Below are 15,851 nucleotides of genomic sequence, written 5' to 3'. Positions count from 1 at the left end.
AGTTTACTGACAGAGCCTTCTTTTGACAAGGATTATGGTAAGTTAGAATTTTGTAGTTAAAACGTAGTGCTTCATGGATTCCAAGGTCCTTGGGTGATGGTGAGGAGCTCTACTACTTTGCGGACACCATAGAGACCCCAATGAACATTTGAGTACGCCTACCAACAGTAAGTTTCTGAGTTCTTCGGTTTCTGGTTGTGAATTTACTGCATCTTCTTCCTTAAAAATACAAGACATGTCATACCACGTTATCATTTTATTGTATATGATGCCAATAGCACCACACAGTCAGGTAAACTTGAGTAATATTCGTTACACTGCTATAAGCAGTCTCGGTCCAATAGCAGAAGGTCCAATGAAACACGTGACGACCGAACGAGTTTAACCAATCAGACAACAGCTACTGTCTAGGGTTCGGCGGGCCTTACAAAATGGAATATCTCTTCGCTGACACTGATCTCGCAACAAACGAAAATCTGCATAAAACACAAATTTGACCTGCAGTATATACGCTTTCGAACTTCCGATGATATGGTTACATTAGCTTATATTTCTGCAAGATGACATCCTGGAATATTGACGAAAACGCTGTTTTCAGCAACTGTTTACTCACTGTAAAGGAGTCCTCACTGTAAAACGATCGTGCGGAAAATAGTATTCGGAATCGTTCGACTACAAACGTTTTCGAGGTAAAGGTTCAAACGGTATGTGCCAATGGTAACTTTCGTAAGTGTGGTCAGCAGGGCTCTCAGGCGCGGCCTTCTACTGGGGTTTGGTGAGGTCAGTGTTGCAGTGTAACGACTGATACTGAGCCTAAATGTACTTGTAGAAATACAGTCGAAAGTGGATAAATGTATAATAATAATGATGATAATAAGCATGTATACTGTGTAGGCGGGACCATTGCTTAGGAAGAGATATTCAGAGGACAATATAATAATAACAATGTTATAATAACACATATGACCTTGACAGTCATCCAACACGTAAGACTAGTTTTCAGAATTGGATCCAAGACATTCACGCCCATAGCCAATATTACGAGATCCGCCATTTGCTAGTCTAACAAAAAATATATTATGTCAGAAAATGTTTGAGAGGAAAATATATCTTGTAAGGTCGAAAACAAATATATGTCTACCGGACAAAAGAGTTGGTGATATATGTAATTTTTGAAATTATTGATAGAATATTTACTGACACACTGATAAGGCATCACACATGAACATATCAATATCTCTAACATATATCTATATCTATCTCTCTCTATATATATGTATATGTGTGTGTGTTTGTGTTTCTGTGTGTGTGTGTTTCTCTCTCTCTCTCTCTCTCTCTCTCTGTGTGTGTGTGCGTGCGTGTGTGTACATACATATAATTTCCGATGATTATGTAATGCATATGAATTCGGCATTCTCAAAGCCCTAGTCATTTTCAGATACAGGAACAATATATATGTATATTTTAAAGAAATAACAAGTCAGATTTGTTTTAGGTGTTTCCACAACAACAACTGTCAGGCCTGTCTGTCTCCAAACAGTGAATGTTCTACAGAATAGCCGAAAGGGGCTTGTCACCTTCGGACAAATGTCCCTGTTTCCCGCGAAACGGAGGTTGTGTCACAACCGACTGCTGGAGTAGGGAGCATCGTGTTTAGCATCAGTTATGGCTGTCTGGTTGTGCCTCAGCCTTCCACCATCTGTATTTAACAACTAGTACTAAGATCCACTTAAGATAATTTTTTGCGGTAATGTAATGAACATCTTCCTTTGTAGTTGGAACAAATGTCTTCACTTTCAGATTTGTTTAAAGGTTTTCTTTGTAGCCGTGTTTAACTTCTCCTCTTGCAGTTGTGTTGAACGTCTTGCAGATTTAGCATCTTCTTTTGTAGTGGTGTTGAATGGATAGTTTGTAAATGATCACACACAAAAAAGGTTTGGACTGACTGTAAGTTTCAGAGCATTAAATCTCGTTCGTTTGCGTCCATTATTTTGAAGTCTTCAGGGTGTTCCTGCAATGAAAGTGATGATGTCGTTCAAGCGGAAGCATTCTCAAATATCATTTGCAACGCAAACACCACTATGTTTCAAATTCAAAAGTTCTATTGTGTTGGACTTTAGCGTCCCTTATTGTTTGATGGACATTTTAGACGTTCCTATACCAATGATAAAGCATACGATTTCATGGATAACAATTTCTTGATCATTGCCTTTATGACTTGAGCTATTTGTTTGTTCTCCCGGCATGGTCTCACCCAATTACGTAAACTGACGTTAAAAAACCCCAACAAAAACACAATTTACAAATTCCAAACCTAAACAAATCTGAAAAACCGAGTGAAACAAATTTTATGTGGAATACATAGCCCAAATGCAACAATGTTGTATGCAGAATATGGTCACAGTGCACAACATGTTTGTTGAATAAACCCGAAAATTGAAAAAATACGCACGTGCAATAAGGGTATAAACGTCATACTGAGACTACGTCAGACACTCACAATGAAAAAGAAAACCAAAGACATGCCACGATTGACACCAGAACAACGCGAGAGAGCCCTTGGTATAATACAAACGGAAGTAATGTATGCCCACGTTGTAAGAATGTTTGGTTGTTCGCATGTTGCTGTTTCCAACCTCTTGCGACGTTACAGACAGACAGGGAAGACTTTAGATAGGCCAAGAACAGGAAGACCGAGGTCTTTCGGTACCTACGCACCCTGCACCTCCGTAACCGTTTCCTGACAGTGACGTCATCACCGTGGAATGCCTTGGGCCACGTGGTCAATCGACAAACAGTTGCCAGACGATTGAGGGCCAAAGGAATCAGAGTATACAGACCGTACAGGGGACAGTTGCTGACAGCGCAACATCGCTTTTTGACGTCAGTTTAGTATGCATTTAATTATGTGCTGATGTTAATAGACCCCTGAAGCTCCGAGTTAGAATATTAGCCTTGTCAAAAGAGGCGACTAACGGAATCGGACTTGCTGACTTGATTGCCACATGTCCTCGGTTCTCAAATGCCCAAATCGGTGCTCTTGCTGTTTGTGCAACATATGTCATATTTGGGAGTTCCACATTGTGGAAGTCGCGGTGGCTGAGCGGAATAGTCGGCTGACTTTGTGTGCTGGCGATTAGGTGCCTGACTCTGAAGGTGCGGGTTCGAATCCCGGATGGGACTCAACCAAAAAAGTACTAGAATTTGGACTTTACTGAGAAAGTGAACTCCCAAATATGACATATGTTGCATTTGACCACTTTCTAAATGGCATCGTGTAATCATTGCTGTTTATCACGTGAAGTGGTACACAGCCTGCGTTACTTAAGATTTTCTTCACTACCCCTGACATAAGTCACTTTGACACTACTGGAAAAACTGAATGAAGTCTCCAATGGAACATGTGCCACTTTTAAGATTACATCTTCTCAGTAGGTTACAGATTCTAACAGGACATTTTGGTTCCCTTTCGGGAATGGAAAACACACTCTCGGAGTCAGGCTACTCATCGAGAGGACACAAAGGTCAGCCATCTAACCCACTCAGCCTACATACGGCTGACTTAGTGACGATTGCTTTCTTCTGAACAATATTGTAACAAAAGTAAAATCGGGCCAACCTTCGCCAGCGTTATGCTCATGGATCCATCGTTGTTGATCGCAGTGCTCTTCATCCGCCACAGACGCCGTGCGAAGGGAAACATTAGCTTGGGATCGTTTGTGCCGGAATCAAGAGATCCTAAGGCAAACCACATAACGGTAAATCAGTCACGTGAGACAACGTTCCCAGACCAGAATAAAAACACTTCTCTTTATATATGATTATTTCGGAGTGAACTACTGTAATATGTGTAAATTTAATCAGGAATTATTGACGTCCAACGAGGTACAGATGAGATGGAGAAGGCAATGAAATTTATTTTCCTCAGAATTTTTAAGGTAAGGCGATGAAATATGACAAATATGAAATGGGGTTTATATTGTTTACAAGATCCGAGTTCTGCCCATATTAAAAGCTGAGAGGACAAACCCTACGGTTGGTGTAATGTATGCAAAGTTTGAAATTTCTGTGTGTAATTGACACAAGTGGCTTGGTGTCTTCCTCTTTCTGAGTGAACTTTACCTTAAATATACAATCAGATATCTGAAAAACTCTCCGCGGGGATACTTGAGGTATATCAGGTTGAAGTCATGTTATAAGCCACAAACAATTGTTACTTTTTGAGCAAAACAGCTAATGCCATACGGGACTGCATTGTAATGGTACTTATTTGTAATCAAGACGAATATTTACTTGTCTGATCATACCCGTATTTTACAGAAGCAAGGATATGTCAGATATGATAGATAAGATAAAAGGTTAGTACCTGTGAAGTAGCTCACGATTGAACCCAAAACCATCACAATGAACATCGCGAACACTCCATACCAGTAGTGTGAGATGTCGTATATCGTCGATGGTGGAGAAGAACTGTTAAAAGGGTGTGCACAGTTACACGGTATGAATCTGGGTATGCCATCCATAAACTCTATTTGATGAATTCTAATTGCATCTGGGTATGCCATCCATATAGTCTATTTGATGCATTCTAATTGCATCTGGGCATGTCATCCATATAGTCTATTTGATGCATTCTAATTGCATCTGGGTATGCCATCCATATAGTCTATTTGATGCATTCTAATTGCATCTGGGCATGCCATCCATATAGTCTATTTGATGCATTCTAATTGCATCTGGGTATGTCATCTATATAGTCTATTTGATGCATTCTTATTGCATCTGGGTATGCCATCCATATAGTCTATTTGATGCATTCTAATTGTATCTGGGTATGTCATCTATATAGTCTATTTGATGCATTCTAATTGCATCTGGGCATGTCATCCATATAGTCTATTTGATGCATTCTAATTGCATCTGGGTATGTCATCTATATAGTTTATTTGATGCATTCTAATTGCTTCTGGGTATGCCATCCATATAGTCTATTTGATGCATTCTAATTGCATCTGGGTATGTCATCTATATAGTCTATTTGATGCATTCTAATTGCATCTGGGTATGATGTATTCTAATTGCATCTGGGTATGCCATCCATACATTCTCTTTCCTGTACTCTAACTGCATTTGTGCATGAATATGGGTATCGCATCCATATATTCTGCTTGTTTAATCTAAATGTATTGCATCTAATTACATAAACACATTAACCTTTCTCCGTGGAGACTGTGCTGTTCCATCGACCTTAATGTCCTATTGTAGACAGCATGAGATGAATTAAGAAAAACAGTTGCATCACATTTGTCTGATGGTGCTGGCGGAAGATGCAGAGTCGGGGTTCCATACAGCTGGCTTCCTATAGTCAGCCATAGGTTGAATATCAGCGCAGCTAGACCTCCACCCAGGGCTCCCTGGGAAAGAACGAACGTAGGTGAGCAATGGATGTATGTGTATCTCATTTCCACATTCGCATTCATTTGTCTTCTAGAACGTGATGGAATATATTGATCAACCACTGGCCCAGACTTGAATACTACAGGACGCCGTCCTTTAGCTAGAATATTCCCGAGAGTGATGTTATGAAAAGAGCACATTTATCAACCGCGGTCTTTGAAACTTGGGGAAAAAACAAGTGGCTTTTAAAGTGACTGATATGGGTTTTATCGATGTGCTATATTTAGACTTGTACCATATTTGGACAGAGTTCTGGAATGTACTAGTACCTTCCGCTGATGCAGAACATATATTCTAGCAAGATGTTTGTGTATATAAGGGGGTTAGCCATTGTTTATCATCTTAGTAAATCTCAAGTTACCATAGGACGAGCAATGTGAGTAAGGATTGTATACCCTACCGAGATATGTAGTGACAAGTGGGAATACTGTGTGGTGAATACAACATCTTTGTTGCTATAATCACTGTTCTGAATTTGAACTTCCACTGTATTTTTACTGCCACAGCGATGGCTTTGTAACTTAGTTAATTGCTTAAGAACTCACTAATTTTGTGTCCTCACAAAACTGCATACATTTATAGAAAATGCTTGCAATGAGTTGTGGACTCACCTTTGACATAGCTCAGGATCACATTCCGTTTTAATTCAGTTTTGTATTTATAGAAAACAATATGAATCTTATGGTTTTCGAGGCTTTTAGCAAGATAGGAATATCACTGCGGGACGCATCGGACACTGTCCCCATGTGGGAATTCGAACCAGGTCATATGTGAACACTTTAACCACTAGGCTACTGCTCTGCTTCTTGTATTAGCGGAGAAAACGATATGCTAGGATGTTGTTGTTAAAATGACCACAGCGTACATATTTGTTTGCCCATGGAATGCTAGCACCAAGGCAGAACATTCCCGTTACAGGACCTCCGCAGGCTCCAACCACAGAAATCACCGTCTGAAAATAGAAACATGAGATGACTGAGTGAGTTTAGTTTTACACCGCACTCAGCAATATTCAAGCTATATTATTCAAGAGGTCTATAAATAATCGAGCCTGGACCAGACAATTCAGTGATCCACAGCATGAGCATTGATCTGCGCAATTGGGAACCGATGACGTGTCAACCCAGTAGGCACGTCTGACCACACGATCCCGTTAGTCGCCTCTTACGACAAGCATAGTCGCCTTTCGTGGCAAGCATGGATTGCCAAAGGCCTATTCTATCCCGGACCTTCACTGGTCGAAACGTGAGATGAAGATGTAACTCAGTGACCATGATGATCTGTAGGATACATGTCCGGTGTATATCTGTGTAGGTAAAGTGTTAAAATGTTATCAAAGATGGCATGTCTTTAACAAAAGGTCAGAGAATAGTATGACCACATCTTTGGTAAATATTGAGAGGGAGAACAAAATGCCTACCCCTTAGGTAACTATGTGTGTTTTAACAGACACAGGAGAGAACAATATGGCTAGATCTTAGATTAATAAGTATGTTTTAGCAGTCAAAAAGAGAGAATAATATGCCCATGTGCTAGATTAAGAAGAGAGAACAATATGACCATAAATATGTGAATATGTAAATATGTGTTTTAACAGACAAAAACAAACATGGCCATATCTTAAGGTAGATATGTGAGTTATGTGAACAGTATGCCCATACCTTAGAATAATATGTGTTTAAATAATAGAAAAAGAGAACAAAATGCACATATTTTAGATTAATACATGTGTTTTACAGACGGAATGAGAAGAAAATGCTCATTTCTTACATTTACAGAGAATAACATGCCCATACCCTCACAACAGTTCCTGGGAAAGACTTGGCAGCATAAACCAGGCCTACCGTTAAAGTTCCGTAAAAGAAACCTGAAGCAAAGGAACAAGATCCTATGCAGAACCTTCTGGGTGAATAAACTCTGAAACCTTCCAGATATTCATGGTCAACTTCATAGTCCATGCATGTGCGTATGACATGTCTGAGAAGACTACACACCACTGTTCGTTCAGTACTACACGCTGACATCAATACCTCGCTTGAAACCTGGCAGGTGTCTCTTTTCTACCAGATCTTCTGCTGGAAACCATGACACCCATCAGATTGTGCGTAAGGACCTTGAGCGATTTGTACTGGAACTGCCCAATGCGCGTTTAAAGCAACGAAGCTTAAGTAACACTTTCGAACCCTTTCAGCTTGAAAATTTATGTCAATAAAATCTGCATCATCAATGAAAGAACGACGCTTCCACAAGACCTAAACGCGTGGAATCTGCCGTTGCCTCACCTGACACTTTAGCAAGGATAGTTGCCTTTGCCTCAGCTATGTTGAACCTGCTGATCGGATACTTCAGAAGGTCCTCTACGGTGTTTGCAGACAGGGCGTTGATCAACGAGGATGCAGTACTGGTAACGTAATAATCACAACGGCATTATGACTGAAACGGCCTGGTTTTGACAAGGTGCAACGACAATAAGGTAATGGTATTATGACAGCATGTACCTCTTTTAGGTAGGTGAGTGTGTTTTTTAACTGGTTATAGCGCTATTCCAGCAACATCACGACCGGGGACACCGAAAATGGGCTTCACACATTTTACCCACGTGGGGAATCGAACCCGGGTGTTTGGAGTGACGAGCGAACACATTAAGCACTTGGCTACCCTTCTGCCCTTCTGAATCAAAGAACCTAGTGATCGACATTGTGAGCATGGACATGGGTCCTCACAAAAAGTCGTCATAGCACACCATGGTTTCATTTTATACTCATAAATGTCAAATCAGGAGGTTTTTTTTCTTGGAAATCCCATATCCTCGAGCCATAAGTTCAGAAGAATTTAGTTCTTCGATTCAATGTCTAGTTGATTCTACACATGAACTATCTACAACAATAATCTTATAAAACGAGAAAATTGCTTTTTTCAAAACAGTGCTTATTTCTACATATACAATTATTATAGTCTGCAACCATGTTGATAACAAGTTAATAAGACAAGAAATTTGAATTTCCCGAATCAATATCTAAATTAGTTGCGTCATTTTATGATATATGTCCCACGGCTATGCCTAACAAAAGTTTGCGTAACAAGACAGTTGGTTTCTTTGAAACATTGTGTACTTGTGTTCACACATGTGGTGCCTTGTGTACGAGCAACTAAACCTCGTTGTAATTTAACACAAGTTGCAAGAATGGATGATTACATAACACCCTCCACTGAATCTGTGAGGGATTGCTATAGCCGTGGTTATATCTCTATACATGTCGGCTGCAGCGATAAACGCTGATACTTTAAGTGCCATGTATCAGAAACCCTAGAAGGCATATGTGGGTACTAATTTTTTAGTACAAGTAGTTTATTCTGCTACAAATACAATGTCAGATACTATTTGCTTTTACATGCATGGGTATGGCCTTGTACTTTATGGCTATTGTTCAGTTAGCAGTTCCACACAAACATGGCATCCTTCAGTCATCAGTGGTCGTTAAAAGCAAACGACTTGAGCAATCTTAAATTCATGTAGAAAGGATAACTTTGATATGTCGAACTTGCGGTTGTCTCGAAGTACATTTTTTGTTGCCGCCATATAGCTGGAATTATAGCGTAGTGCGGCGTGAAACTAAACCTTTCTTTACTGATTTAATGTTTGGTTGTTTCGAACCGTGGATAACACGAAATATTTCCACGGGTCTTCAACTTCGACACAGGGGTGTTTTCTTATTCCATCTAGGTAATTATTTTAAGTACCTTAAACTTCCACTGAAGAGCGTGGCGACGTACAGTCCGGACAATCCAGGCACCGAGCTCAGGATGTGAAAGACGTAATAAGGAACTATCTGCGAACAGATATCTGGGACAGTCAAAGTAAAACAGAACCATCGGATATCAGGGAATGTTGATTATGGTTCCCTGCAAATACAGACCAGATCTTTGGTGTTAGGCGATCCTGGTTAGAACTGACCTTAACAACCCGTGCTTCTCGCATTGGACGACTAATAGAGTCGGTTGTCCATGTATCCCAATCTAGCATATTGATGTTCATGATATCGATCACTGGAATATTTACAGACTGTTGACTGGACTGGAGTGATTTTAGTTTTACGCCGCGCTCAGCAATATTTCACCTATATGGCGGTGGTTTTTAAACGATCAAGTCTGGACCTGATAACCCAGTGATCAACAGCATGAGCATTGATCTATTCAGTTGGGATACGATGACATGTATCAACGACCTTGAAGCATTGGTTGCTGAAGATCAGGTCTAACCCGGATCTATCATTGAGGGGACATTGTGTTTTACAGACTTCATGTAACTGAACTATTGTTGAACAGAGTGCCAAACATCAACCAAACCGTCAGCCTGTGGAATTGTATAATAATGTCAATGAGCTGGCACTCATGGCCAAAGAAACATTCACCGTCGTTGTGCCGAACTTTTATGAGCTGAACTTAGGGTTGCCTTCGTAACCTGTCTGTATCCATACAGTGTTCGATTATATCGACCTTTATAAAACTCGAAATTTACCTTCCTTCAATTTCGAGACAACAGTGTTTGACTGAACATTGTCCACTCACTAGCGGCATGAAGAGAAAGGTTAGTCCATGTCCACAATTACACATCGATTTAATTCAAAATCCAGTGTTTTAATCTGACTTTTGAACATTAAATGTGTAATTATTTACATCCAACTCACCTGGTTCTCGTTAGATATGAACCCAGCTTCCAGTGGATCACAGTGAATGGAATGAAAGTATGCGTAGATCAACATGCCAGTAAAGTTCAAGATCATGAAGAATGGCACCAGCATTGGAATGTTCATCAAATACGCTCTGTCAGAGAAAAGAATTCAGAACCTATATCAAAAGTGTTTTGTAAGTAACGAACGACTACAAAGAACCTGTAAATAGCACAAAGGTACTGAAGCTAGAAAACATTCTACCTTAAATAGTTTTACAGAAACGCAAGCTTAAAAACACAGCGTCATTTAGAAAGTAGTCAAATGTTATGTATGTTATATATATATATGCTCCAGTCAGATTGTGAAATCAGTCGTTTAGTGCAACAAAAAATAATATACTTAAGTTTTTTAATGAAATTGCTAAAAAAAAGTCATTTCGCAAATAGTAATTAACGAAATGACTGATCTCACAATATGACTGTAACACGTATACCTTTTCTGTGTATAGAACAGATTCTATCAGCAATGACAGGTTGAGTTTTATACCCTTTACACCACAAAGAGGTATCGGATGCAGTCTCATTTGAAGGAATTCCAAGCTATGTCGTGATAAAGTGCATGTTCCGAGATGAAACATGATAGTGATCCTTGTCCACATCTCTCATAATTCAGTCATTGTCTGTTCAGGAATTTCAAATTTTCTAAGCCTTCTTCATAAAGTTTTAGCATGAAACAAGACGCTTGCAGTCGAGTTTTGGATCAGTACACATTCCCGTTTGGGCATCGAGCAGGTTAAGAGGTTTTAGATTTCTCGAAGCATATGGAAATTGCCGAGGCTTTGCGAATGATCACTTTTGGAACAACGTCGCTGATTGCACAACTAAATCTGATTGCAACCAATCACGAATCATGAAGAATCACACCATGAAAGGGTCGTATTAGAAAAGAGGTTCGTAAGTAGATATGACTTGAGTAAAGTGTGTGGGAAGAGAATGTCTCGAAGATAACACTCACAACTTTGCCTTTCTGAGACTCGCCACAGCACCTGTTCTTTGTATTGTAGCCTGGCCGAAGGTGTATGAGAAGAAAGAAAATGCACTGCCAAGAGTCACGCTCCATAGCGTGTATCTGATTCGTGGATCTGTACTCGTTCTGAAAAACATTTTTTTAAAAAAAACGTCATATAAAAAATCCAATAAAACCAATATGCATGTGAATTTAGTTTACATGTAAAACATAAGATATATCCGTATATTATCAAATGCAATCTGGATCCTATCTTGAGTATCTATTATTTCTATGAGGAATAGTACTCACTCAAACTGCACTCGGTCTCCAATGTTGTTTAGCTCTAGTATCTTTGATGGATTGCCGATATCAACCATGCCCTGAAACACATGTCACCCTCGACTTAATAACTCGGGAGGTTACAGCGATTTGAGTGTCATATGTTATTGACGATGAATAACATTGCCTGAAACAAATGTTGTGATGTGAACATTCTCTTGGTTTAAAACAAGTTATTGAAGTTTTGAAAGGATGAACGGACGGAAACACAAACAAATGAAAGAATAAATAAATCTCCTTGTGAATACATTAATAGAATTCATGAGAGATTCTGTTAACAACCTGTGTTTTTCTTTGACAAGCATTTCCAGTCTGACGCTTGAATTTGAATGACTGACACTTTTTCATGGACAAAGAATTTTCCCCTTTACATCAACCTTTCGGAACTACGTTGTTACGAGAATCTATTTTCAGTAATCTGTATTATTATTGATTCAGTTATAGTTATTGTTGGGTCACAGCGTTGAGAGGTTTGAGTGATCGTTAAAATGGGTCACATTTCGTATCATGGTAATAGTGTTTTAGCGGCACACCTGTAAAGCAGCGCATTAGAGTTGCCTCCCTTTGGTGTGTAAACAGGGGCCGATCATACTTCGCTGGAACACTCAAGAATCAGTGACTGTGTATGTAGGCACAAACACACACACACACACACACACACACACACACACACACACACACACACTTCATTGAATATATCGTATTTTAAAAGTCTCACGAGTATCAGAGGCTTCCGATGTGTGTCGGAGGCATGTATGCAGGCCTTATGTATACAGGCCTTTCGAGGGAATGCACTTGTTGTTTTTTATTAAATCGCCAAAGACTGAGTTGCTGTGTCGGAAGTGTACAAAACTAGATCGTCAGCGACATGCTTTAAGACCTCCGGCAATCTGATTGGTTAATAATGCAAACTACAACTTCACGTGGGTGAAAAAACTGGAGTGTGTTTTGTATTCAATAGTGTTAGCCAATCAGATCCTCGGACCTAGTTTTGACGACCTAGTTTTGTATACTTCCGGCACAGCAACTCGGTCTTTGGCGATTTAATGAAAAACAACAAGTGCATCCCCTCGAAAGGCCTGTGTCTCATGCGTTACATGTCTCCCACACACATCAGAAATGTGGACAGAAGCTTCTGATACTCGTGAGACTTTTAAAATACGATATAGCCAATGACGAGTGCGAAATTGTCCTGTTTTCGATCACGTCGCCTTGATTTGGTGATGTACCTTTACAGGTTATATAGTAAGGGTGTTGGATAGTAAACCGGGACCTAGTTCATCGAGTTTTCGGACCCGCGGTGGGCACCTGTGGAAACCACGGGAGGCATGGCAGTGACAATATGTTTGTGCGGGAGGACGCGAATGGATGCGGCTGACAGTGACAGTGATAGAGATACAAGAGCGCCGCTCGTCTTTTGATGTTGTGTGTTACTGTGCAGTCCTGACAACTACACGCAGAAGGTATCCAATGTCTTGATTATATGCACAACTGTTCCAACCAATTGTCCGTCAATTTTGACGAAATCAATAACTTTATGATGAGAGACCTACTAGACGTATTTGTTTACTTACTTTTGTAGATTGTTTTGTTTTTGTTTATATTACAGAAACTTGAATTGAAACTATAGAATTGAAAATAATGCTAGTAACTACACTAAATGAAACAAATTCTATCTAATTCCATAGACGTGTTTTCGTTTTACGTGCTCTCAGGTGTGAAAACGTTTGAATGAAACTCATGAATGGAATGAGTGATGAAAGTAGTACCAGTAATGTCAAAGTTCACGTATTAGCCAATCAAATCACTCGAAGGTGTTATGACACCTTTACGAAGTACCACATGGGTAATAATACTGGATATTTTAGACTGGTGAATGTTACGTTTTGCTGGTTCAGTAGGACTTCTTATACCTTTTGTCACGGCAAATTATTAACCGCAACGACGCCTTTTAACATATCTCTTTAATATTCAGTTTTATTAGGGGTTTTTTCAACATATATCCCCATGTGCTTCAGGGTGGACTAGATATGACCTTTAATGCTGTAAGATGTGTGAGTGGAGTCTCGGAGGTCGAATCCTGTCTTTACAGTCAGGTTATACGATTAACTACGCTGTAGGGTGTGGACTCTTTAGAGGACATGCAAGAATGCCTGGGTCGAGAGTGAACGTCGTTTGTAGTAAGAAACTAATTAAATAGGTATTTTATTAGCTTTTCAACTACAAAAGTCATTAAAAATTCCAAACTCACAACTTGAGTTGCATTTTTAATATATGCTCTATACGTATATTCTTGCAGAATGAATATTAGGCTATGATTGTATGGTCTGTATAGAATATGCAGAACAGAATGAAATATTCATGTACAGATGTTGACGTACATGCGTTGTGGTGCATATTCACTGTAGAGGGAAATATTTTATCATGAATATCTAACACTAAGTATTGATTTGGTGGTGTTTTGACAGTTACTGTTTTATTCGAAACAACCACCGTGAATTGAATTTTCTTTTCATATTGAGGTTGGTTATTCCGAGTAGCACTTGAATGTGAATAACTTTTATGTGTTGTTATTCTGAAGGTAATATTGTTATTCTGTGTGTTCGATGTATGTTGAACTAACGTGTGTTATGAGCATATTCCTTTATTGGAGAACTTCAAGTATACCAATATATGAAAAAATGTTGTGCATTTCAATTTTCCTTATCATTTACACGTTTCTGGTCTATTCCTTGCCCCTTTGTCAGGTGGATGACGAAGGGGCAAAGAATAGCTCAGACACGTTCTGTAAATAATAAAGACGAAGTTGACATCCATAGCATTTTGTCGTATATTAGAAAAGCAACTTCTTAATGCCTCTCAAGAACTTCAAGGGTACCAATTTGAGGACAGTGGAAGCTGTCTAAACCGGCATCTGTACCATCCGGCAAGTTGTCAACACTGACATAAAAACTCAGTCCCGTCCGTGGCTTGTACATTTATCACTAGCTCTAGAATCCGGTACATTTTCTAAACCGGTGTATTTCTTCAGTCCCAGTGAGCGCTGGTTTAGACAGCTTCCACTGTATACGATAGTCGATAAAGCTGAATGGTTATTTGTTATTTGACACGTAACGTGTGTTATGGTGTGGACAGTCACATGGCCTCGTGGGGCAGTGGCACTGATGTGAAGAATAATGACCCCCAAGACAACAGATGATCAAGTGTGACATCTGGACCTTAGTATCAAACGCCTGTGTGAGCTTCATATTATCACTGACCAACATACACTGCACAGTGATTATCGGAAGAGATAGTTCTGTGAAACTGATGTTGTGTGTATGGTTTATGCGATTTACTATGATAATATATGTATGTGAGCAAAAGATCGTTGATTTACATCATCACATGTTTTGATATGTTGATATGCAGATGTATTTGTGTATTGGCAGATGTTCGAAGGTAGAGTATGACTGTTTAAGACAGTACTCTCGACTCTCCAAAAGTAATTCTGGAAGTGTATGCTAGAGTGGTTACATAGTTTAGTTAGGGCGAGAACGTAAATTGTTGAGGGTATTCATTAGTTTGTGGGGAAAAATGTGTTATTTTTTGTTTAGGTTGTGACATAACTCGTGTTACCATTTGTAACAAATGTTATACATAATAAGTTGATGTCCATAATAAAAAAAACATCATGTATTCAACTTTTCTTATGCTTATTTGTGACACGGGCGCCTGATACCAAAGCCTGTGTTCTGACAAGTTGAGCCACAGTCATATAACTCGAATGCAATGACGTCATACACAAGTTATCGACTAAATCAATGCTGTTGCATGACAGAAAGTCATAACAGACGTTCTGGACAATCACACACAGTGTGGCATTTCATTGACTGGAAATATATTGGCCATATCACAAGAACCACTGTACGTACGTAACTGGTATCACAATGCATATTTACCTTGATGAAAACTGCAATGAGACCTAGATATATGACTGTTGTTTGAAAAACATCTGCCCAGACAACGCTCTTTAAGCCTCCCTGAAACAGAGAATCAGATGAAGAACGCCATTGTTGGCGATTTGTTGGGTGTCGATGAAATGAATGGAAACGTGGGAAGTTTTTCCAGGAGAAAGTGTGGTGCAAATGTTCGCTTTGTATTGAGATTCTGTTTAGTGGATCCACATAATATCGCATCCGTGTCACCCTAGACGACTAGGTAAGGACTGGGTGTCCTCATTATTTGGTCAGAATGATCTTCTGCCGTACAATGTATCCATAGGGATTGGTGACCACACTATCTAGTCAGTATGACACACTATCTGTCAGTATGACACGCTATCAGGTCAGCATGACACACTGGTCAGTATGACACGCTATCTGGTCAGTATGA

The 15,851-nt window shown here is 39.5% G+C and overlaps 1 protein-coding gene across 2 annotated transcripts in view; it reads right to left on the bottom strand.

The window, feature by feature from the left end:
• Window positions 1-241: 241 nt before the first annotated feature.
• Window positions 242-15,851, bottom strand: part of LOC137265490 (sodium-coupled monocarboxylate transporter 1-like) — a 118,608-nt gene continuing 102,998 nt past the window's right edge. For both annotated transcript variants that reach the window (XM_067800901.1, XM_067800900.1), the window contains 12 exons: window positions 15,419-15,499; window positions 11,448-11,518; window positions 11,145-11,282; window positions 10,146-10,281; window positions 9,199-9,287; window positions 7,740-7,858; window positions 7,254-7,324; window positions 6,323-6,409; window positions 5,215-5,414; window positions 4,367-4,470; window positions 3,620-3,738; window positions 242-2,011 (listed from right to left, as the gene is read on the bottom strand). In XM_067800901.1, coding sequence (XP_067657002.1) covers window positions 1,955-2,011; window positions 3,620-3,738; window positions 4,367-4,470; window positions 5,215-5,414; window positions 6,323-6,409; window positions 7,254-7,324; window positions 7,740-7,858; window positions 9,199-9,287; window positions 10,146-10,281; window positions 11,145-11,282; window positions 11,448-11,518; window positions 15,419-15,499 — 1,272 coding nt within the window. In that variant the 3' untranslated portion in view covers window positions 242-1,954. The remainder of the gene's footprint in view (window positions 2,012-3,619; window positions 3,739-4,366; window positions 4,471-5,214; window positions 5,415-6,322; window positions 6,410-7,253; window positions 7,325-7,739; window positions 7,859-9,198; window positions 9,288-10,145; window positions 10,282-11,144; window positions 11,283-11,447; window positions 11,519-15,418; window positions 15,500-15,851) is intronic.

This window comes from Haliotis asinina, chromosome 15, assembly GCF_037392515.1.
Source record: "Haliotis asinina isolate JCU_RB_2024 chromosome 15, JCU_Hal_asi_v2, whole genome shotgun sequence".
Classification (NCBI taxonomy): Eukaryota; Metazoa; Mollusca; class Gastropoda; order Lepetellida; family Haliotidae; genus Haliotis; species Haliotis asinina.
Note: the sequence above shows the minus strand (reverse complement) of the source record. Positions and strands in the feature narration are given on the sequence as shown.